At 42.2% G+C, this 25,268-nt stretch overlaps 1 protein-coding gene across 1 annotated transcript; it reads left to right on the plus strand.

Moving 5' to 3' along the window:
* The first annotated feature begins 829 nt into the window (after nucleotides 1–829).
* LOC135505689 (mitochondrial basic amino acids transporter-like) lies at nucleotides 830–23,178 on the plus strand. The gene is made up of 5 exons (XM_064924734.1): nucleotides 830–1,298; nucleotides 4,616–4,659; nucleotides 5,288–5,371; nucleotides 6,075–6,282; nucleotides 15,070–23,178. Exons 1-5 carry the CDS (start codon nucleotides 1,271–1,273, stop codon nucleotides 15,636–15,638), a joined length of 933 nt encoding a protein of 310 aa, XP_064780806.1. The 5' UTR covers nucleotides 830–1,270; the 3' UTR covers nucleotides 15,639–23,178.
* The last annotated feature ends 2,090 nt before the right edge of the window (nucleotides 23,179–25,268 follow it).

A 25,268-nucleotide genomic window follows, 5' to 3' on the forward strand; every position in this document is an offset into this window, starting at 1 on the left:
AACTGTGGATGGAAACGTGGGTATTGACACAGAACACCGCACCTTGAAATTGGGAGTATTTCAAGCGATGTGCAGTTCGCGAACTATTCGTTCTTTGTGAACGATTCTTTCACTGACTCGAGAGTCATGGTTCGTTTTTCTGAGTGACTCGTTCATTTGAGTATTTTGTTTGGCCTGTTGGTGATAACCACAATAAATCGTAAAGCAGGATTAATATATGCCCCTCCGGCTCAACGGCTCCAGAGACATGCAACTGAATGTCATATATTCGCAGAAAAATGTACCATGAGCATAGAGAAGAAAAATACATGTTCGAACTGATAATTGATCGCATGGTGCAAGAATGACTGCAATGAATGAATTATTAAATGTTATGGACACAGATTTGTAGAACCAAAACATACACAGTCTGCTCAACAAACTCGATAATTAATCGTTTGGGGGGGCTGCAGTTCGCAAACGAATGCTTATCACCTTGCCTGGAACCCACTGACATTAGTTTATTTTCCGCAATGAGAAGTATGTAGCAAACGCCTGAGAAGCGGAAAATGTAGTGCGAGTTGTCTGGCCACTTAACACCCTCACAGCAGTCAAGAAATACGTTCCTCCATGAGTCGTTCGCAAAATCGAAAAAGAGGGATTGCGGCTTCGGGACTGTAATGTGATTGGATACGATGTTAACCCGAAGTACGGGAATATTCATTACGGAAACCGTTTACCATTGAATAACCAAACGGAAGCAAACATAGAAAAACTAGAATATCTATTGGACACATGCAGGTATGCCCCGCCCCGTTTTCCCCGCTTGCTTCCGCCAAAGAAACGCTTTGCCACGTAATCGGTGTATTTAAATTGTCCAAGGTGGTAACACACCTTCAATGACATCTGTCAAAAACCTTGGTCAGACAGGCCGAGTATATGGCAGAGAGGACGGTAAAATAATCTAGCTAGGACAGCTCATTGAAGTCGTGTAGCTCGGTAACTCTATTCTAATGGCCACAGATATCTTAACACGCACACATATATATATTAGCTTGCAAGTTTATATCACATTTGCCTAGCTAGGACTAGACAGAATCTTGACTTTAGCCAGCTACAGTATAGGTGGGCGACGTAGTTAGCTGACTAGCTTCAGTAGTTAGCTGGCTTCCCGCGCTAGTTGTGTAATTTACGTGTTGCATCAAGCAGTGTCGGTGTCAAAACGTAGCTAATAATAGTTACTTGACAGATCACTGCACCCTGAATAGCAAACTTGTGCTGAAGACTGGTGATGGACTTTCTTGCTGGCTGCATTGGAGGTAAGTCTGATTTGAAACACACCGCTTTCTAGCTAACTACTAGTACTGCAGCCAATGTTGGAAGGCTAGCTAGCACATCCCGTGTCTGTCTGGTTAGTGGGTAAATTAGCCGATTAAACTCAACCCCATGATCGAGTTTAGTCCGCAAGTGATGTCTGTACCCACGCACGCTCGGCCCTGCGTCACAAGCTGTCGCCTTACTGTAGCTATGTCATCTAGCCATCATCACACCTACCAATCACACAAATACTTGGCCTAAACCCGAAAGTGCTATTTGAGAAATTACATTTTTACATACTGTAGCTTAGACAATGTTGACATTGACACGGTGAAACTTCGACTTGCTCACCTCACCCGGCTTACCAGCATTGTGTGATGCAATCCGATTCCCAGATATCAACCACACTTTTGTTCTTGGCGAAAGTCGGCACTAGTAATGGAAAACACGTGACATCATTATAGCTGTCTGGAACTATTCAGATAATGCATTGAAAACAATCACTACATGTCTTATTGTAACATCATCAGTGCGTGACTTGCACTGAAATAGGTGTCAGTACTCATTTTGGGTGCTGGTACGGTATATTTAGGTGCAGGAGCGCCGCAATACTTTTGTGCAAATAATATTCTATAAGAAGAACAGGAGCTCAAGCAGTATAACATTTTATGTACATAGCTCCAGTGAGCTCCTTCCCAAGTCAATCACTGGACAGCATCACTGAAATGGCTAACAATATCAATGTAAAACCTGAAGATACTGTACCCTAGCCTGCTTGCCATTTCTGTTCATCTATTACATTCCACTCCTGTCATTTGATGTTGAATGTTAGGTAAAAAATAATGTAGGCTACAGTTAGTCTTGGTACCAGTCTGTGAATAGTTGGTAGGCATGACAATTGTTGTAATGTAGATATATTTGGAAGTCAGGGTGAGTGATGTCAGAACAAAGCAGCGCCTTAGGCTATGTCAGAAAAGCTGCATATGTGAGGTTATGGGTAGTTCATAGTTAGCCCTTATCTGGGTATCTGATTCCAGTGGTCTTCAATGTAGCCTTGGTAAAATGATTTTAAATTAGATTAGTTTATAGGTGGTCAGATCATAAAGTAAGTGGATGGGCCTGCTCTCCAGTAAGACCACGTTTATGTTGTTGAAAGCAAAAAGTATATTTCTTCCCAGGTGAAAGGATTTATGATGAGTGATACATCTGTGGTGTCAGTTACTGCTCCGTCAACAGACAAACTAAGATGGATCTACTGTAAAAAGGAGAGGACCAATCACACTCACCCCTTCACAGACCAATCACACACTCCTTCCCACTGTCACGAATCTGCTGTGGAGTGGCTTGGTGTACTTGTAAACCCATAGGGGAGGGACCCAGCATGCTCAACGTGAGTGGAATGGCAGGAAAAGCCTGTCTCGACTCAGAGGGCAACTTTAGTATTATATGAAAATGTTGGCCTACTAGGCTGGACTATTTAGCCTACTAGGCTGGACTATTTAGAGCTGAGCAATAAGCGTACGTGGGTGTAAATGAACCTTCATGTTGGCACCACATGTTACATAGCAATAACATTGTAATTGTAATTACGACTGGAACTGTTGGTGCCAGCATGGCACCCTCCAAAAATGATGACAAGCAAAGCCTCTGAGCATTTGTAAATCAGTTCCACTGGTATCTCCCACCATTTCCAGGAAACTCTTTGCAGTAGGCCTTCAAAGGTGACTGTAGGCAGGGCTCGACAGTGTGACCATTTTACTCGCATATGCACCTAAATATTTCGCTGTGCGACCTGGATTTTTTTTTTCAATTTAGCAGCACCAGCACACATCGAAAAATATTTTGTTGCTAAATTTCTTTGTGTGGGCCTACATTTTTCAACTTAGGCACACCCATGCACCCACTCAGCATAGAGCCCTGATAGGGAAATGAATAACTTACGTTGTTACCTTGTCCCAGGAAGACAGACCTTTACATAATACTGTACTACTGCAAAAGAAAGAAATAACTCAACTTTACAAACTGCCCAGGTACTGGTAGTTTGTTCCACTGTAGCTACTGTGGTATTAATACCTAAGATATTTCAAAATATTACCATAATTGTCCCTTGCCTGCCTGTTCACAAAGACACAAATCATGGTTGTAGTTTTGCTGAGGCCAGTGTGTTGACTTGTGATCCCCTTGCAACCAACATATGCCTACTGCTGTTTTTTAACTGGTTTACAGAAGTGGCCTGGCTCTTATTGGCTGGCTGGGCCCAGGCCTCCCACTGTGACACAGCAGGTGCTGCTTGGTTAGCATTAGCCTTGCTGTTCTAGCCAGTCCAGAGAGGCACAGATAGACCACAGATGGAGAGATGGCCAGTAACCAGAGCTCTGCAAACTGTTTGGGTTGTGGCTTTCTCATGGTGCCATGCTGGTCCACAAGACATTTCATTTCAGAATGTTATTGTTTAGGAAGGGTTGGTGACAATATGGAGGATAGTCTCCTATAGCAGGACAGTTGCTGTCAGGGCCCAGGGCTGAGGTTTCACTCTAGTCAGAGCCAGTGGAGGAGAGGGCTTGTATTAGGTTACACCAAAATGCCAGAGTCAGTAGTGAGAGGTCTCAACTGGCATTGGAACAAGGGTGGGATAGGGTACTCCTAAACACCTGTTATGTAGGATAACTTGTAGAACAGTCATCAGGACTTTTCCTGAAGAATCCCGCTCTCTCCCCAGTGGCCTTGCCAGATATTAGTCAGCATTTTCTAGAACCATATAGCGTCACTGTCTCAGACCTGGGTTCAGATACTATTTGAATTCATTTCAAATACTTTACTGGTGCCTAATTTAGTCTCTCTGGCTTAATTGACCATTATTAACGTCTCAACTGCTAATCCTGCCCATCTGGCTCGGAAAGCAGATTTCAAATACTATTTGAACCCAGGTCTGCTATTTGTTTACGGTTGCAGGTTGTTGTTGATGGCGACAGTGTTTACATTTCCTTCTCAGAAGAATTGCAGCTTGTATTTTGGAGGTCTGATGTGACATCCTCTATGTGAGGTGACATTAAAGGTATATGTTTTCCAATCTCTGAACTTGTGATCTGAATAGCGGACACAGCTATTTATTTGGTTTCTGTAAGGCATGTAAAAAAAAATCTGTCATTTAGATTTATTCCCCCTACCAGAATACAACTTCTCAAACTGTCTGAATAGTGCAGTGTAACAAATACACTGCAGTAGACCAATTTTTACTTGAAACTATCTGATCTCAGTAAAGTGTAGCGTTGGCTTTAGGCGATCCTGTCTATAATGGCTCTCTCATTCTTCTCTTCAGGTGCTGCCGGAGTCTTAGTAGGACACCCTTTTGACACGGTTAAGGTACTTTTTTTTCCCCTTCTATGCAAATAAAGCATGCAGTCACACAGTTCAATAGAGTTCCTGCTTATCTCAGACCAACCACAAAAGCAGCAATACAGTATGGTTGGGGTGATCTCTACACTATAACAGATGCTATTTGTATTTTGTACACATCCTTCGCTTACATAGGCTTAATAATTGTGGGATATTTTCTTGTTACCTGTAACAGGGACTTTCTTCGTTTCACAGAAAAAGTCTTACAGTGTTAGTAGATACTTCTTCACAACAGTACACTGTAGTAAGTACAGCAAAGGTCAAACCATCCACCTGTCTGTCTCACTTTGACTGTCTTGGTTTTGTTGAACCACAACAAGAATAGGACCCTTCCCTATCCCCTATCAACATATAGCCTCTAGTAACTCTTTGATGTCTGACTGAATGCGGTTCACCAAGTTGTCAGAAAAAACATGTTTGTACACTTCATTGCAGTACATATTTGTGTGTAATGGCGTCATACTCCGAATTCCCTCCCTTTTGTTCCTATGATTTTGATAGCATTGTCAGAAAGTGTTTGTTGGTTTAGGAGGGATGCTGATTGGCCATCCAGGTTCTATTTTACCTTTGACACAAACCTGTGTTTGTATTGCAGGTGAGACTACAGGTCCAGAATGTGGACAAGCCTCTCTACCGCGGGACCTACCACTGTTTCCAGTCCATCGTACGGCAGGAGTCAGTAAGTCCTACATACATCTTTATCATTTAGTGGAAACTGTCTCCGATTTTATATTTCAGCAGGTGATTATCACCCATTTCAAGTTGTTTGGTAGATTGTAACCCTATAGGATACTTTGGCCACTCTCCTATCAGCACAAGCACATTAAGGTATGCTCTGCTTGAGTTATTCAGAGGTTATGGCTCATTGGGTCTCTTGGCCTAAAGATGTTTTGGCATTTGATGTGGTGTTATTGAGGGCAGTGTGTCCTGGGGGCTGATCCTGAACCTGTCTGTCAGATGAACCGGTCTGGTCTTGTGACTGAGTGGGATGCCATTGCTATGGTCCATCTGAAATACTCACAGGGGTGGAATAGAAGAGGCGCTGGTAAGGGGCATTGGTATTGTTAGGGTTATTGGGGAATAAGTACTTTGGTTTGTTTTCTCTTATAGATGGCTTATAACAGGTGTAAAAAATAAAATAATGCATTATCTGCTTCAATATTGTGGGTTCTATCAATGTAATTGTCTGCATCAGTTCGAATCACATATTTTTATTTATTTAGAATTATGTGGCTCTCTTTTCATGCTACACAAGAGTCCATTGCCTTGAACACAGTCTCTTTCTAATGTCTCCACTTGTACTTTTCTTTCTCTCTACCTGCCCCATCTCGCCATCTCCCCTTCCCTTTCGCCTTCCCACCCCTTTCCTCCTCCCTACACAGATGTTTGGGCTGTACAAAGGCATCGGCTCCCCCATGATGGGCTTAACCTTTGTCAATGCCATAGTGTTTGGCGTGCAGGGCAACACCATGCGTTACCTGGGCCATGACACCCCTATGAACCAGTTCCTGGCTGGGGCTGCAGCTGGGGCAATACAGTGTGTCGTCTGCTGCCCCATGGAGTTGGCCAAGACACGCATGCAGATGCAAGGTAGGGATTACCAAATAATGGGCTTTTACATAGAAAGAGTGGCGACAACTACCATTCTCTCCAACTGCTTAAAATTCCAATGCAGCTGTTTTGATCTCAATATCAAATAATTTCTGGGTAGCAATGAAAGTACCTTTACTGTGATTTGTTTTAAATTGAAATGGTTAAAAAAATAAACAAAAATAGCTTCTTCGCTAAGAGCAATTTCTCAAGCAAGCATTTAGCTAGGACTTTCTGGGAGTGGAATGGAGAGGAGAGAACTGAAAACTAGCTGTAATTGGCAGAGATGTTTGGAACTCTTTCTTATTGGCCAATACTCCATCCCACCAAAACAGGCAGAAATTTCAGGCAGTCTTTTCAAATGACTCTTACGTTAAAAAGGCATTATCATTTTCAAAATGCCACAGTGTTATTCCAACCTCATAGTGTGGAAATATATGTAAAATACATGAAAATGATGTATTGATATCAATATGAGTGAGGTACAGTGCATTCAGAAAGTATTCAGACCCCTTTACTTTTTCCACATTTTGTTTCATTACAGCCTTATTCTAAAATTGATTAAATTGTATTTTTTTCCTCATCATTCTACGCACAATACCCCATAATGACAAAGCAAAAAGTAGGTTTTGTTAAAAAAAAAAAAAAAAAGCAAATTTCTTCTTTTACCCTACAAGCTTTATTTGGGGAGTTTCTCCCAGGACTCTTCAGAGATGTTCGATCGGGTTCAAGTCAGGGTTCTGGCTGGGCCACTCAAGGACATTTAGAGACTGGTCCCGAAGCCACTATTGCGTTGTCTTGGCTGTGTCCTTAGGGTCGTTGTCCTGTGAGAAAGTGTACGTTTGGCCGAGTTTGAGGTCCTAACCTGCTCCAGACCGCTTTTCATCGAGGATCTCTCTGTACTTTGTGCCATTCATCTTTCTCTCATCCGGACTAGCCTCCCAGTCCCTGCCGCTGAAAAACATCCCCACAGCATGATACTGCCACCACCATGCTTCACCGAAAGGATGGTGCCAGGTTTCCTCCAGATGTGACTCTTGGCATTCAGGCCATAGAGTTCAATCTTGGTTTCATCAGACCAGAGAGTCCTTTAGGTACCTTTTGGCAAACTCCAAGCGGGCTGTCATGTGCCTTTTTACTGAGTTGTGGCATCTGCATCTGTCTGGCTACTCTACCATAAAAGGCTGATTGGTGGAGTGCTGCAGAGATGGTTGTCCTTCTGGAAGGTTCTCCCATCTCCACAGAGGAACTCTGTAGCGCTGTCAGAGTGACCATCGGGTTCTTGGTTACCTCCCTGACCAAGACCCTCCTCTCCCGATTAATCAGTTTGGTCGGACGACCAGCTCTAGGAAGTGTCTTGGTGGTTACAAAAATCTTCTATTTAAGAATAATGGAGGCCACTGTGTTCATTTACCGGCGAGATGTCTGAGATCGCCTCCTGGCTGTCCACCTATCCCGTGGACGTGATTAAGTCCCGCCTCCAGGTGGGCGTAGTCTAGCAGTACAGCAGCATCGCTGAGGAGGGAGGGGCACAGAGTGTTCATGCAAGGACTCGCCTCCACCCTGCTCAGGGCGTATCCCATCAATGCTGCCACTTTCACAACAATCATGCTGGTGCTGATTTATGCACAGGGGGTGGAAGAAGGCCCCAAGGACTGTTTCCTCAAGGACTTCTTCCCCAAGGACTGGAAGAAGGCCCCCCCCCCGTCACAGCTCACTACACACAGCTACAGCAGCAGGCCCAAGTCTCCAGCCGGTGACCTGAGTCTGGAGGTGTTACTCCCACCTGAGCTGCTCTACTGTGGGGTGGGGGAGGTAGTGGTCCCATAGTGGTCCGACGCCTGAGTATGGAAACCCATAGGCTCCGGATTCCTGATCTATAGATATGCAGTGTGAGATTAGAAATCTAATTTACTCTGGGCGGGTTTATTTCCTGCCTAATGACGTTAGCATTTTTAACTGAAATGGAGATATTTGAAAGATGAGATGAAGAAACAAAATGGAATTTAATGAAAGACAGAGGTTGAACCCCAAATGTGAGCTTCCCCTTCTCTGTCTGACCTTTTTGTATATCTAGCAGAAACCAAAAGAGTTATGGAACGAATTGCAAAAATGTCTGAAACTGGAGACTCACATCACCCTCACTAGCTTTAAGCACCAGCTGTCAGAGCATTTTACAGATCACTGCACCTGTACTTAGCCTATCTGTAAACAGCCCACCTATCTACCTACCTCATCCCCATACTGGTATTTATTTATTTTGCTCCTTTGCACCCCAGTATCTCTACTTGCACATTCATCTTCTGCCGATCTACCATTCCAGTGTTTTAATTGCTATATTGTAATTACTTCGCCACCATGGCCTATTTATTTCCTTAACTTACCTCATTTGCACTCACTGTATATAAACTTTTTGTTTTTGTTCTACTGTATTATTGACTGTATGTTTTGTTTATTCCATGTGTAACTCTGTGTTGTATGTGTCGAATTGCTACTCTTTATCTTGGCCAGGGCTACTAACTAGCACAATATGTTCTGATTATGCAGTTTTTTTCTCGTATACCTCTGTCCTCCTTGCACAGTAACTATTCAGTAGTCTACTTTGGCCTGTAAGGAGATTTATATGTACTGTGGAGTAGTAGTTGAACTAAAGCACTTCTCATGTCTAAACTGAAACGCAAAATATACTGTAATCAAATCACATTTTATTTGTCACATACACATGGTTAGCAGATGTTAATGCGAGTGTAGTGAAATGCTTGTGCTTCTAGTTCCGACAATGCAGTAATAACCAACAAGTAATCTAACTAACAATTCCAAAACTACTGTCTTATACGCAGTGTAAGGGGATAAAGAATATGTACATAAAGATATATGAATGAGTGATGGTACAGAGCAGCATAGGCAAGATACAGTAGATGGTATCGAGTACAGTATACACATATGAGATGAGTATGTAAACAAAGTGGCATAGTTAAAGTGGCTAGTGATACATGTATTACATAAAGATGCAGTAGATGATATAGATTACAGTATATACGTATACATATGAGATGAATAATGTAGGGTATGTAAACATTATATTAGGTAGCATTGTTTAAAGTGGCTAGTGATATATTTTACATCAATTCCCATTATTAAAGTGGCTGGAGTTGAGTCAGTGTGTTGGCAGCAGCCACTCAATGTTAGTGGTGGCTGTTTAACAGTCTGATGGCCTTGAGATAGAAGCTGTTTTTCAGTCTCTCGGTCCCAGCTCTGATGCACCTGTACTGACCTCGCCTTCTGGATAGTTTGCCCCCGGTGATGCGTTGTGCAGACCTCACTACCCTCTGCAGAGCCTTACGGTTGTGGGCGGAGCAGTTGCCGTACCAGGCGGTGATGCTCTCGATTGTGCATCTGTAGAAGTTTCTGTGCATTTGGTGACAAGCCGAATTTCTTCAGCCTCCTGAGGTTGAAGAGGCGCTGCTGCGCCTTCTTCACGATGCTGTCTGTGTGAGTGGAACAATTCAGTTTGTCTGTGATGTGTATGCCGAGGAACTTAAAACTTACTACCCTCTCCACTACTGTTCCATCGATGTGGATAGGGGGGTGTTCCCTCTGCTGTTTCCTGAAGTCCACAATCATCTCCTTAGTTTTGCTGACGTTGAGTGAGGTTATTTTCCTGACACCACACTCCGAGGGCCCTCACCACCTCCCTGTAGGCCGTCTCGTCGTTGTTGGTAATCAAGCCTACCACTGTTGTGTCGTCCGCAAACTTGATGATTGAGTTGGAGGCGTGCATGGCCACATAGTCGTGGGTGTACAGGAGAGGGCTCAGAACGCACCCTTGTGGGGCCCCAGTGTTGAGGATCAGCGGGGTGGAGATGTTGTTGCCTACCCTTACCACCTGGGGGCGGCCCGTCAGGGAGTCCAGTACCCAGTTGCACAGGGCGGGGTCGAGACCCAGGGTCTCGAGCTTGATGACAAGCTTGGAGGGTACTATGGTGTTAAATGCCGAGCTGTAGTCGATGAACAGCATTCTCACATAAGTATTCCTCTTGTCCAGATGGGTTAGGGCAGTGTGGTTGAGATTGCATCGTCTGTGGACCTATTTGGGCGGTAAGAAAATTGGAGTGGGTCTAGGATGTCAGGTAGGGTGGAGGTGATATGGTCCTTGACTAGTCTCTCAAAGCACTTCATGATGACGGAAGTGAGTGCTACGGGGCGGTAGTCATTTAGCTCAGTTACCTTAGCTTTCTTGGGAACAGGAACAATGGTGGCCCTCTTGAAGCATATGGGAACAGCAGACTGGTATAGGGATTGATTGAATATGTCCGTAAACACACCAGCCAGCTGGTCTGCGCATGCTCTGAGGGCGCGGCTGGGGATGCCGTCTGGGCCTGCAGCCTTGCGAGGATTAACACGTTTAAATGTTTTACTCACCTCGGCTGCAGTGAAGGAGAGTCCGCATGTTTTCGTTGCAGGCCGTGTCAGTGACACTGTATTGTCCTCAAAGCGGGCAAAAAAGTTATTTAGTCTGCCTGGGAGCAAGACATCCTGGTCCGTGACTGGGCTGGTTTTCTTCTTGTAGTCCGTGATTGACTGTAGACCCTGCCACATACCTCGTGTCTGAGCCGTTGAATTGAGATTCTATTTTGTCTCTATACTGACGCTTAGCTTGTTTGATAGCCTTGCGGAGGGAATAGCTGCACTGTTTGTATTCGGTCATGTTACCAGTCACCTTGCCCTGATTAAAAGCGGTGATTCGCGCTTTCAGTTTAACGCGAATGCTGCCATCAATCCACGGTTTCTGGTTAGGGAATGTTTTAATCGTTGCTATGGGAACGACATCTTCAACGCATGTTCTAATGAACTCGCACACCGAATCAGCGTATTCGTCAATGTTGTTGTCTGACGCGATATCTGAATGCTGAAGGAAAGCCCAGAATGTGATGTTTTGTGTTTGAACACAAAGTGTTAATCACTGTTAGAGTTGGCAGTAATGTCATGTGTTTTGTGTTTTACTGAATAATGTGAAGTTTGGTGTTTTACTTGGGTAATTGGGTGTTTATGCCTTTTTTTTTTTACTGGTTTGTGAGCAACTGAGTAGTATTTCCACATTTTGGCAGATCTCTCCCATATGTATGATGGGAACATTTGTTTGTTCTTGTGTGAGGGTATTCATATAGTAGGCTATATACAGTACCCGTCACAAGTTTGGACACCAGCTCATTCAAGGGTTTTTCTTTATTTTTTACTATTTTCTACATTGTAGAAAAGTAGTTGTCTTCGCTATGAAATAACACATGGAATCATGTAGTAATCAATTTTATTTTAGATTCTTCAAAGTAGACACCCTTTGCCTTGATGATAGCTTTGCACACTCTTTTCATTCTCTCAACCAGCTTCATGAGGTAGTCACCTGGAATCCATTTCTGTTGTGTTGTGACAAGGTAAGGGTGGTATACAGAAGATAGCCCTATTTGGTAAAAGACCAAGTCCATATTATGGCAAGAACAGCTCAAATGAGCAAAGAGAAACAACAGTCCATCATTACTTTAAGACCTGAAGGTCAGTCAATCCGGAAAATTCATAGAACTTTGAAAGTTTCTTCAAGTGTAGTGCAAAAACTGGCTCTCATGAGGACCGTCACAGGAAAGGAAGACCCAGATATACTTCTGCTGCAGAGGATGAGTTCATTAGCTGCACCTCCGATTGCAGGCCAAATAAATGCTTCACTGAGTTCAAATAACAGACATCTTAACATCAACTTTTCCGAGGGAAATTGTGTGAATCAGCCCTTTTATGGTCGATTTGCTGCAAAGAAACCACTAACGAACACCAATAATAAGAAGAGACTTGCTTGGGCCAAGAAACGCGAGCAATGGACATTAGACTGGTGGAAATCTGTCCTTTGGTCTGATGAGTCCAAATTAGAGATTTTTGGTTCCAACCGCCATGCTTTTGTGAGATGCAGAGTAGGTGAACGGATGCTCTCCGCATGTGTGGTCCTCACCGTGAAGCATGGAGGAGGAGGTGTGATGGTGTGGAGGTGCTTTACTGGTGACACTGATTTATTTAGAAGTCAAGGCGCACTTAACCAGCATGGCTACCACAGCATTCTGCAGCGATACGCCATCCAATCTGGTTTGCGCTTAGTCCCACTATAATTTGTTTTTCAACAGGATGTGCATGGAAACCTGGTTTATGACATAATGGAATGCTCTAAAGCTGCCACTATGACATAATGGCATTATCCGCATCTCTCTGGCCACTACGACATTATGACATTCCCTGCACCTCTCTGATTCATTTGGGTTAAATGCGGAAGACACATTTTGCTTGAATGCATTGTGGTGCAGCTGACTACATATGCCCTTTCCCTAAAACGGCCGCAATGACATTCTCTTAAAGAGCCACTATGACGTCATAATGACTGTCTCTAACATACCGGTATCCACTATGACATCGTACTGAATTGTTGAATGTAACAATATTCTGGTTGGTTAGTTTTTCTTTTTCTGTTTGGATAAAACAGCCACAACCCTTGTAATGCTGCTGTCCTGCAGTCCCCTGAATTGTGGTTGTGAAGTAATGGGGGACAGAAATATTGAGTGGAATTCAGTATGCCAATCAGACTTTCCAGTGCTAAGTGTTCATTTCAACCTCTTTTTATATACTATGTCATGTGTTTATGGAACCATAATGTTTTATTGTATTCATTTTAATATTCTCATACTCCTTCAGTCCTCGACCCAACCGAGGCTAAAGTTGCAACTAGCAATTGCAAATAATTTGGACTCTAGCTTTGTGGCAAGATGCAATATGTACCAGTTGTCTGATAATCTGATCATTTAGAAAGGGGAAGGAATATTTTTCAATCTCAATTAGTCTTGGTGTCCTCAATGTTTGAGTCTCTTATCTTGTGGGTTTAGGGTTGCTGTTACAAAGATGAGCTTGAAAATAGGAAACTCAAAAGATGGAGTCACTGATATTTTTGTAACAAACTAATGATTGATAGACATTGTAGCCCCACTCCTTTACTTTGCACTGCAGCATTGATTTGATTTTGAACAGATATATAAACCAAGGCTGGCAATTTACTGCCACTTGCAGTTCTGGAATGTTTGCTCACAAGTATAATGAATTGTCTTATTCCTTTTGATTCCCTGGATGGACTCATGTGATCCTTCCTTAACCCGTAGGAAGTCACACCAAGTTGACTACTTCAGTGGTGAAAGTCATCAATGGCGCTGTCCATGCTAAAACTGACTTTTGGGCACTATAGTCCTCTATCTCTATATCAGTGCCGCCATGATGCGACTGCTTGTCATCTCCGCAAAATTACTACCACCTGGACAATGACACTGTTTGGGCAGTACAAAGGCATCGGCTCTCCCATGATGGGCCGAACCTTCATCAACGCCATAGTGTTTAGAATGTGGATATTGGCATTCCATGACACCCCTATGAACCAGTTCCTGGTTGGGGTTTCAGCCGGGGCCATCCAGTGTGTCATCTGCTGCCCCATGGAGCTGGCCAAGATGCACTCATGCAGATACAAGGTACAGTATCACCTGAATAGAGTGCTTTACTGGCCCAGATATGCTTGCAGATGCAAGGTATCACCATAACAGAGGTTTTACGTACTAGGCAAAAAAGACGACTACCAATACTCTGACAGCTAAAAACAGTCTGAAGGAGAAAATGGTCATCCATTGTACATTTGTATGGCTAGGGTGAAACCAGGTCATCACCTAAGGTACCACTCTGGGCAGATGGAGGCTAAAGACTGAGAGGAGAAGTTCTGGAAGACGTTTGGAGGAGCTTTAAGAAGAGGCCTCTGGTGAACGTTCACACTGCTGGTGAATGTGGTCTTCTGACCCTACCAGATGGGCAGAGGAAGGGAGATGCTGTCTTGGTATCATAATCATCTGCGTCTTTTTCTGCACGATCTTTGTTAAACTGTAAAGGCTAAAGAAGAGAGCAAGAGCGTGAAGGCGAGCTGAACCAGTGTGCGTCGCGAGCTACACTACTTCCTGACTTTTTATACTAACACTGCATTTACACAGGCAGCCCAATTTGTGATTTTTATTTCTGTCACTAATTGGTCAAAAGATCAGAATTGGTGTGACTGTGACATTGAAAGTGTCATATTACCTGAAGTTGACATTTGCTTGTTGTCTATGTTCAGTGTTCTTTTTGGCATGTTGGAACCACATTTGACTTTTTTTATTATTATTTATTTTTTTTATTCGTGGGAGACGGAGTGTGGCTGGAGTTTTAATCGCGGTTGATCGCTTCAAAACTGTTCGAGGGTAGAGAATGGTTAGCACTGGGGGGGTTTCCATAGGAGGCGGCATCATTTGATTATAAAAGGGAGGACGATTTAATTATTCCTTCTTCTTTTGGATGCTGAAGATCAGGTAGACTTGTGGTCACCTGAATGGGTTAATGAGCATGAAAACGATGTAAACCATATGCCGTGGCCATCTGTCACCAGATCTCAACCCAATTGAACACATATGGGAGATTCTGGAGGGGTGCCTGAACGTTTTCCACCACCATCAACAAAACTCCAAATGATGGAATTTAGCATCCCTCCAATTGAGTTCCAGAAACTTGTAGAATCTATGCCCAGTTGGATTGATTCAGTTCTTGCACATGCTGGCCCAATGCTCTATTAAAACACTTTTGTTCCCCTTATTTTGGCAGTTACCTGTATATGTTTATGAATTCATGAACAAGTATTTGACCTGTTTTGGCAACCTTCACGTATTAACTTTATTTTTCTATTGTGTTACTAAGGCACTGGGGAGAAGAAGTCCAAGAGGAAGCTGTACAAGAACTCCCTGGATTGTCTAGCACATATCTACAAGCGGGAGGGGCTGCTGGGCGTGAACCGCGGCATGGTCACCACGTTGATCCGAGAGACCCCCTGCTTTGGAGTCTACTTCCTGACCTACGACATCCTAACCCGCTCCATTGGCTGCGAGCCCGGAGACCGTTACATGATCCCCAAGCTGCTCTTTGCTGGCGGGATGTCCGGGGTCACCTGCTGGCTGTCCACCTATCCTGTGGACGTGATTAAGTCCCGCCTCCAGGCGGACGGGGTGGGCGGAGTCTACCAGTACAGCAGCATCGCTGACTGTGTGCGGCAGAGTGTGAAGAGGGAGGGGCTCATAGTGTTCACGCGAGGCCTCACCTCCACCCTGCTCAGGGCGTTTCCCGTCAACGCTGTCACCTTTGCCACAGTCACTCTGGTGCTGATGTACGCACGGGGGGTGGAGGAGGGGCCAAAGGACAGTGAGCCCGCGACCCCCGTCACAGCTCACCACACACAGCTGCAGCAGCAGGCCCAAGCCTCCAGCCTGTGACCTGAGTATGGAGGTGTTAAACCCACCTAAGCTGCTCTACTGTGGGGTGGGGGAGGGAAACCTATAGAGCCAAATGCACTTTGAGTCTGAGTATGGAAGCACATAGACTCCTGATTCAGCTGTATGTATATCTATAGATATGCAGTGTCTCTACTTGACTTGTAAATATAATTTACTCAAAGCACTGATATCGTTGGAAGATGAGATAAAGAAAGAAAATTGAATGTAGTGAGACAGATGCTGAACCCAAAGCTTGATATGCCTCTAATATTTCTTCCAAAAACCAAAATAGTTATCGTTAGGTCGCTGGTACTAACTGGTACAATCACAAGTCCACTAACTAGGACTGTAAATCCAATCAAATTTTATGTGTCACATACTTTGTAGACAACAGGTGAAATGCTTACTTACGGGTCCTTTTCCCAACAATGCAGAGCTAAAGATAAGATATATTTTTTTAATAAAAATAGGGACGTGGGGATTAAATACACAGTAAATAAGAATAATGATTCAAAATAACATGGCAGTATACAAACGATGTGCAGGGGTACTAGGTAATTGAGGTACAGTTGAAGTCGGAAGTTTACATACACCTTAGTCAAATACGTTTAAACTCAGTTTTTCACAATTCCTGACATTTTAATCCTAGTTAAAATGTCCTGTTTTAGGTCAGTTAGGATCACCACTTTATTTTAAGAATGTGAAATGTCAGAATAATTCTAGAGATTTTATTTAGGATTTTATTTCTTTCATCAAATTCCCAATGGGTCAGAAGTTTACATACACTCAATTAGTATTTGGTAGCATTGCCTTTAAATTGTTTAACTTGGGTCAAACGTTTTGGGTAGCCTTCCACAAGCTTCCCCCACAGTAAGTTGGGTGAATTTTGGCCCATTCCTCCTGACAGAGCTGGTGTAACTGAGTCAGGTTTGTAGGCCTCCTTGCTCGCACACGCTTTTTCAGTTCTGCCCACACAATTTTCTTTAGGATTGAGGTCAGGGCTTGACTTTGTTGTCCTTAAGCCATTTTGCCACAACTTTGGAAGTATGCTTGGACTCATTGTCCATTTGGATGACCCATTTTTGACCAAGCTTTAACTTCCTGACTGTCTTGATGTTGCTTCAATATATCCACATAATTTTCCTGCCTCGTGATGCCATCTATTTTGTAAAGTGCACCAGTTCCACCTGCAGCAAGGCACCCCAACAACATGATGCTGCCACCCCCGTGCTTCACGGTTGGGATAGTGTTTTTCGGCTTGCAAGCCTCCCCCTATTTCCTCCAAACATAACGATGGTCATTATGGCCAAACATTTCTTATTTTGTTTCATCAGACCAAAGGATATTTCTCCAAAAAGTAGGATCTTTGTCCCCATGTGCAGTTTCAAACCGTAGTCTTGTATTTTTTTATGTCGGTTTTGGACCAGTGGCAGCTTCCTTGCTGAGCGGCCTTTCAGGTTATGTGGATATAGATACTTTTGTACCTGGTTCCTCCAGCATCTTCACAAGGTCCTTTGCTGTTGTTCTAGGATTGATTTGCACATTTTGCAGTACATTCATCTCTAGGAGACAGAACGCATCTCCTTCCTGAGCGGTATGATGGCTGCGTGGTCCCATGGTGTTTATACTTGCATACTATTATTTGAACAGATGAACGTGGTACCTTCAGGCGTTTTGAATATTGCTCCCAAGGAAAAACCAGACTTGTGGAGGTCTACAAAAAAAAAAATTTCTGAGGTCTTGGCTGATATCTTTTGATTTCCCCATGATGTCAAGCAAAGAGGCACTGAGTTTGAAGGTAGGCCTTGAAATACATCCACAGGTACACCTCCAATTGACTCAAATGATGTCAATTAGCCAATCAGAAGCTTCTAAAGCCATGGCATCATTTTCTGGAATTTTCCAAGCTGTTGAAAGGCACAGTCAACTTAGTGTATATAAACTTCTGACCCACTGGAATTGTGATACAGTGAAATAATCTGTCTATAAACAATTGTGTCATGCACAAAGTAGATGTCCTAACCAACTTGCCAAAACTATAGTTTGTTAACAAGAAATTTGTGGAGTGGTTGAAAAACGAGTTTTAATGACTCCAACCTAAGTGTATGTAAACTTCCGACTTCAACTGTAGCTATGTTGTGTACATATAAATAGGGGTGAAGTGACAAGGCCTCGGGATCGATAATACACAGTAGTAACAGCAGCAGCGTGCGTGTTCGTTTTTAACTATACTTGTGGGCACCAGAAGTTCCCTCATGAATAGTACACTAACAAAAGATTTACCAACTGGGTACAGTTTATTGGTCCCCACAAGGTCAAATGCTATTTCTAGCGGGTTTAGCATTAAAAATGAATGTTAGGTTTAGGGGTTAGGGAGAATTAGGATTTTGAATTGGACTGAAATGTGTGTCCACACATGGTTAGTTGTACAAGACTGTGTGGCACCCCTGTGTTGAGGGTCAGCGTGGTGAATGCGGTGTTGCCTACCTTCACCACCTGGGGGAGGCCCATCAGGAAGTCCAGGATCCAGTTGCAGAGGGAAAGGGGGATACCTAGTCAGTTCAACTGAAATGTGTCTTCCACATTTAACCCAACCCCTCTGAATCAGAGGACGTGTTCAGTTCCAGAGACCTAAGCTTAGTGCCATCAAAGCTCATCACTATGGTGTTGAACCCTGAGCTGTAGTTAATAAACAGCATTCTCACGTCGGTGCTCCTTTTGGCTAAGTGGGAAAGTACAGTGTGGAGTGCAATAGATGCTGTTTCATCTATGGATCTGTTTGGACGATATACGATTTGGGGTGGGTCCAGGGTGTCTGGGATGATGGTGTTGATGTGAGCCATGACCAGACTTTCATGGTTACAGATGTGAATACTACGGGGCGATAGTCATTTAGACATGTTACCTTGGCTTTCTTGGACACAGGAATATGGTGGTCTGCTTGAAACGTGCACTACCGTTCAAAACTTTGGGAATGTCTTTGTAATGTCTTTGGGAAATGTCTTTGTATTTTAAAGAAAAGCAACAAAAAAAGTCCATTTAAAATAATGTCAAATTGATGCCTCACAAGTCCTCAACTGGCAGCTTCATTAAAATTGTACCCGCAAAGCACCAGTCTCAACGTCAACAGTGAAGAGGCGACTCCGGGATGCTGTCCTTCTAGGCAGAGTTCCACTATCCAGTGTCTGTGTTCTTTTGCCCATCATAATCTTTTATTTTTATTGGCCAGTCTGAGATACAGCTTTTTCTTTGCATCTTTGCCTAGAAGGCCATCATCCCGGAGACGCCTCTTCACTGGTGTTTTGCGGGTATAATTTTAATGACGCTGCCAGTTGAGAACTTGTGAGGTGTCTGTTTCTCAAACTTGACACACTAATGTTCTTGTTCACTTGTGCACCGGGGCCTCCCACTCCTCTTTCTATCCTGGTTAAAGCCAGTTTGCTCTGTTCTGTGAAGGGAGTAGTACACAGTGTTGTACCAGATCTTCAGTTTCTTCGCAATATCTCACATGGAATAGCCTTCATTTCTCAGAAAAAGAATAGACTGACGAGTTTCAGAGGAAAGTCCTTTGTTTCTGGCCATTTTGAGCCTGTAATCAAACCCACAAATGCTGATGCTCCAGATACTCAACTAGTCAAAAGAAGGCCAGTTTTATTGCTTCTTTAATTAGAACAGCTTTCCGCTGAGCTAACATAAATGCAAAAGGGTTCTCTAATGATAAATTAGCCTTTTTTAAAGGATAAACTTGGATTAGCTAACACAATGTGACATTGGAACACAGGAGTGATGGTTGCTGATAATGGGCCTCTGTGCGCCTATTTAGATATTATTATAAATCATCCGTTTCCAGCTACAATAGTCATTTACACCATTAACAATGTCTACACTGTATTTCTGATCAATTTGTTATTTTAATGGACAAAAACTAATTTATTCTTTCAAAAACAAGGACATTTCTAGGTGACTCACGTTTTGAATGGTAGTGTAGGTATTACGGGCTGGATCAGGTAGAAAGTGTCAGTGAAGAAGACACTTGCCAGCTGCTCAGCGGATGCTCTTGCATTGTTCAGTGTTGCTTGCCTTGAAGCGAGCATAGAAGGCATTTAGCTCGTCTGGTAGGCTCGTATCACTGGGCAGCTCGTGATTGGGTTTCTTTTTGTAATCTGTGATAGTTTGCAAGCCTTGCTCTAGCCGACGAATGTAAGAGCTGGTTTAGTAGGATTCAATCTTTGTCCTGTATTGACACTGCTTGTTTGATGGTTCATCGGAAGGCGTAGTGGGACTTCTTATAAGTGTCCGGATTAGTGTCCCGCTCCTTGAAAGCAGAAGCTTTAGCTCAGTGCGGATGTAATCTATGGCTTCTGGTTGGGATATGTATGTACGGTCACTGTGGGGATGATGTAGTCGATGCACTTATTAATGAAGCTGGTGACTGATGTGGTAAACTCCTCAATGCCATCGAATGAATCTCGGAACATATTCCATTCTGTGCTAGCTAGCAAAACGGTGATGTAGCATAGCATCCGCTTCATCGGACCACTTCCCATTGAGTGTGTCGATGGTACTTCCTGTTTGAGTTTTTGCTTGTAAGCAGGAATCAGGAAGATCGAGTTATGGTCAGACTTGCCAAATGGAAGGCGATGGAGAGCGTTGTATGCTTCTCTGTGTGTGGAGTGAAGGTGGTCTAGAGTTTTTTTTTTTTTTATTTTTTTATTTTTTTACTAGTTGCCAGTGGTAACCAAAAAATACTTTAGTACTTTAAAGTACTAAAGTATTTTTTGGTTATCTGTACTTTATTTTACTATTTTATATTTGAAGAATATAATGTACTTTTCCCTGACACCCAAAAGTACTCGTTACATTTTGAATGCTTAGCAGGACAATTTGCACACTAATCAAGAGAACATCCCTGGTTATCCTTACTGCCTATTATCTGGCAGACTCACAGAAATACTTTGTAAAATAAGAAAATCGTGCTGTCTGGTTTGCTTAATATAAGGAATTTGAAATGATTTATAATTAAAATTTTGATACTTAAGTATATTTTGGCTATTTAAACTTACTTTTGATACTAAAGTACATTTAAAACCAAATACTTTTAGACTTAAGTAGTATTTTACTGGGTCACTTTCACTTGAGTAATTTTCTTAAGGTATCTTTACTTATACTCAAGTATGACAATTTGGGTACTTTTTCCACCACTACTGGTTGTGTAGGTGAAATGCTGGTAGAAATGAGTAAACTGAAAAGTGTTTTCTTGCATTAAAATCAGCGGCCACTATGAGTGCTGCCCCTGTCTGAGCATTTTCTTGTTGGCTTATGACCCTAATGTAGCTCGTTGCGTGTGGCCTTATTGCCAGCATCACTTTTTGGTGGTAAATAGCCAGCTATGAGAAATACTACAGCTTATCGTGAGGTATTCTAACTCAGGCAAGCAGAGACTTCTTTCATTTGAGAAATTGCGCACCATCTAGTTGTTAAAGGTCTGATTATGCAGTTTATTCTCGTATAGCTCTGTCCTCCTTGCACAGTAACTATTCAGTAGTCTACTTTGGCCTCTAAGTAGAGTAGTAGTTGAACTAAAGCACTTCTCATGTCTGAGCTGAAATAACATACTGTACCTCAGCGATATCTGAATGCTGAAGGAAAGCCCAACATGTGATGTTTTGTTTAAAACAAATGTGAATCAAACAGTTGGCAATAATTTGATTTATCTTATTGTGTTTTTGTTTTTAGATGGAATTTGTTTTGTCTTTGGTGTTATACTTGTGTATAAATGTGAGATGAATTATATTTTTGTTTTTAATGCTGTGATTTGGCATAATTTCTCTGTAATAAAAATGCTGCAGTGAGGATTTTTGTGTGCAGCTTTATGCATGTTTGGTCAGTATCAGATCTTTATTAGTTGAGCCTGAATGTTACTGCCATTGCTGTTACCTAATCTAGTTGCTTCTTGGACTGATAACCGATTGGCTCTCCTCATCCTGTGTTCTTTAGTATATCTGTTACTGTTAACTCCGGGCCATTAGAGGGTTTGTAATTGGGTGTTTATGCCTTTACTGGTTTGTAAGCAACAGAGTAATATTTCCACAGATTGGCAGTATTCTCTCCTATGTGTATGATGAACATTTGTATGTTGTTCTTGAATGAGGGTATTCCTATAGTAGGATATACACATTTATGGACCTATGATAGCCTTGATACACAATATCCATGTGTCTGTAAGGGGGTGAAGAACACGCACATTGAATTCTCTAGTGTGTTACTGCTCTAAATAACTATCACTGGCATAACCTTCTGAAACATAAAGGATTCAGGAAAATCCAAAGTGACATTATTTAACAGATTCTATGACATCATAATGGCATTATCTAAAACGGCCACAATTACATCATAATGTAATTCTCTTAAACTGACAATGACTTACTCTAAAATAGCCACTATGACATTACATTCTCTAACATATCCACTATGATATTATACAGTGCATTCGGAAAGTATTCAGATTCCTTCACTTTTTCCACATTTAGGATTTGCAAAGAAGAATGGGAGAAACTCCCCAAATACAGGTGTGCCAAGTTAGTAGCGTCATACCCAAGAAGACTCAACGCTGTAATCACTGCTAAAGGTGCTTCAAACAAGTACTGAGTGAAGGGTCTGAATAATGATGTAAATGTGATATTTCAGGGGGGTTTATATAAAGTTGAAAAAATGTCTAAACCTGTTTTTGATTTGATATTATGGGGTATTGTGTATATATTTTGATAAGAGGTGAAAAAACTATTGAATCCTTTTTAGAATAAGGCTGTAACAACATTTTGATAAAGTCAAGGGGCCTGAATACATTCCGAATGCACTGTATGTACTGAATGTAGCAATGTTTTCCCACAATGTGCTCGGACTTTTACCAGGAGGATAATAAACATGCACTATAGACCTGTAACGACCAGAGCTATTCTATGCATTTTGGTTGGTTAGGGGTTATTTGCTGCTTGGATAAAACAGCCACAACCTTTATAATACTGCTGTCCTGCGGTCTACTGAATTGTGATTATGGTTGTGGGGAAATATTGCTGAGTGACATTGTTTGCCAGTCAGATTTAATGCTAATTGTTCATTTAACCTATTTTCTGTTCATTTTAACCTCTTGTATGTTTTATTGTGCTTAATTGTATTCATTTCAATGTTCTCATACTCCTTCAGTCCAAGACACGCCCGAGGCTAAAGTTAACAGACAATTACAAATAATTTAGACTCTAGCTTTGTGGGAAGATGCAATATGTACAAGTCATGTCTGATCATTTTAAAAAGGAAAATATAAATATAACTATTTTTCTATTAGTTGTGGTGTCTTCAATATTTGTTTTCTAAAAGTTTTGAAGGTATTTTTCTCTTGTGAAGTTTGCTGTTACAAACTCAAAAGCTGGAGACACTGATATTTTTGTAACAAACTAATGAAGCTTAGCCAGCTTTGGTTCATCGAGGTGACTTGTAGAAAATGCGGAAATCAATAAATCATAAAACAAGTGTTTCATTTTCATTCTGCATCTTACTAACTAGTAGCAATGCAACAATAAACATTGTCCCCCCATGAATGATGTAGCACCCTCCCTTGGGCCAATTGAGATATTGCATGTGACTAACACATTTCTGTTAATTACTATAGGTCCCAACTTGGGCCAATCAGTAATTTTGTAAATGACAGATCTCTATGGCAAACCGCATCATTCACCGAAGTTTCGTCAAAATTGTGCCAGTGCTTTATGCAGATATTGCGTGTGATGGACGCAGGCAGATCCACAGTCCCCTCCCTGATTTCAATGTGGGGGACAATAATGTTACAGTACCAGACTGGTCTCATAGATGTAACATAGTAAACTTAAATCCGGGACACTCACATTGGTATGTTGTGTTTGGTATGGTTAGATAGGTTACTTAAGTCAAAAACAAGAACGTCAAGCAACCCAAAGGTTGCGTGTTCGAATCTCATCACGGACAAGTTAAAAATGTTAGCTAATTAACTATTTTCCAACTACTTGGTAGTTTTTAGCTACTTTTCAACTACTTCGCATGTTAGCTAACCCTTCCCCTAACCCCTTGCCTAGACAATGTTAGTCAGCTCGCTAATGTTAGCATGAGCCACCTAGCTAACATTAGCGAGCTAGCTAACGTTAGCCACCTAGCTAAAATTCGTAACATATAAGTTTTGCTATTTCGTAACATATACATCGAAATGGGTGATGGACATACATATATGAAATGTAACATATACTAAACAGGACTGGCATTATGTGTGAGCCCTAGGGGGACTGGCCTGCCCTACAGTACCTCCTTGCCCATCCAAATAAAATAAATGATCTATTTGACTGAGACTTGGGTCGACAGAAAGACGCATCAATCTCAGATAAAGCATCTGAGCGAGTGAAACGACTTCCCTCTGTCTCCGTATGTGTAGACCATGTATCTGATGCTGTCGGGACAAAATAATTATGGCATTTCATACTTTTTCTGACCAGACAACATCAGATACTGTACATGGTCTACAGGCTGGCGCTGTTTCTCGTTAGATTCAGCAGAGAGGAAGATGTGAAGCGAGAGGACTCACACTCCAAAATCTGTCCTGAATAAATCCAATGTGTTTCTGTGTTTATAATATGCAGACATAAGCTTGTCGCCTGCATTCCCACCTTTAAGAAAACGACTCAAATTGTTAGGGCAGAGACATGAGCATCTCGTCATTATATACAGATCTGTTTTCATCCACTTGCAAATTAGAAAGAAAGGTTGGCAAGTGCACTGTGCTCTGTCCGAATGCTGGCTTCCGCTAAATTAAATATATGTTTTGCCAAAATTATATAATTACTCCTGTCTAAATAAAATTATTCAAATACTTTACCAGAGAGCTTGACTTAGCCACAGAGGATCATTAGCTTATTATTTTTTGAATAGCTGTGGATTGTTTCAAATCACAAGTGCATAGGCCTATGCCCATTTGGGAAGCCAGCAACTTGGGCAGTGTGTGTGGCAATAGGCCAAGCTGATTATTGAATTGCGGCTGTCCGTGAAAAGCATCTAAAATGTGTGAAGATAATGTGTCTTGAGTATCATTTAAAATGTTGAGACAAAAAGGGAAGTGATGTGTGGCGCCTCTCTCCAGAATGCATGCACTCAGCTCTCCAGAATGCATGCACTCTCTCCAGAATGCATGCACTCAGCTCTCCAGAATGCATGCACTCTCTCCAGAATGCATGCACTCTCTCCAGAATGCATGCACTCAGCTCTCCAGAATGTGCTCTGCTGTCTCCCGCCAATTTTTGCACATTCATTGTTTGTTTCATTGTGTTAATTGTTGATTGTTTATTTTGATCAATTCCTCATTACATATGTAACCAGCAGGCTTAGTAAATGTACCATTAATCCCTGTCATTTCAAATCAAATCACATTTTATTTGGCACATGCGCTGAATACAACACCTTACAGTGAAATGCTTACTTACAAGCCCTTAACAAACATTGCAGTTTTAAGAAAGTCCCTAAAAAAGTAAGAGATAAGAATAACTAATAATTAAAGCGCAGCAGTAAATAACAATAGCGGGGCTATATACAGGGGGTACTGGTACAGAGTCAATG

This window comes from Oncorhynchus masou, chromosome 19 (genome assembly GCF_036934945.1).
Source record: "Oncorhynchus masou masou isolate Uvic2021 chromosome 19, UVic_Omas_1.1, whole genome shotgun sequence".
Lineage (NCBI taxonomy): Eukaryota > Metazoa > Chordata > Actinopteri > Salmoniformes > Salmonidae > Oncorhynchus > Oncorhynchus masou.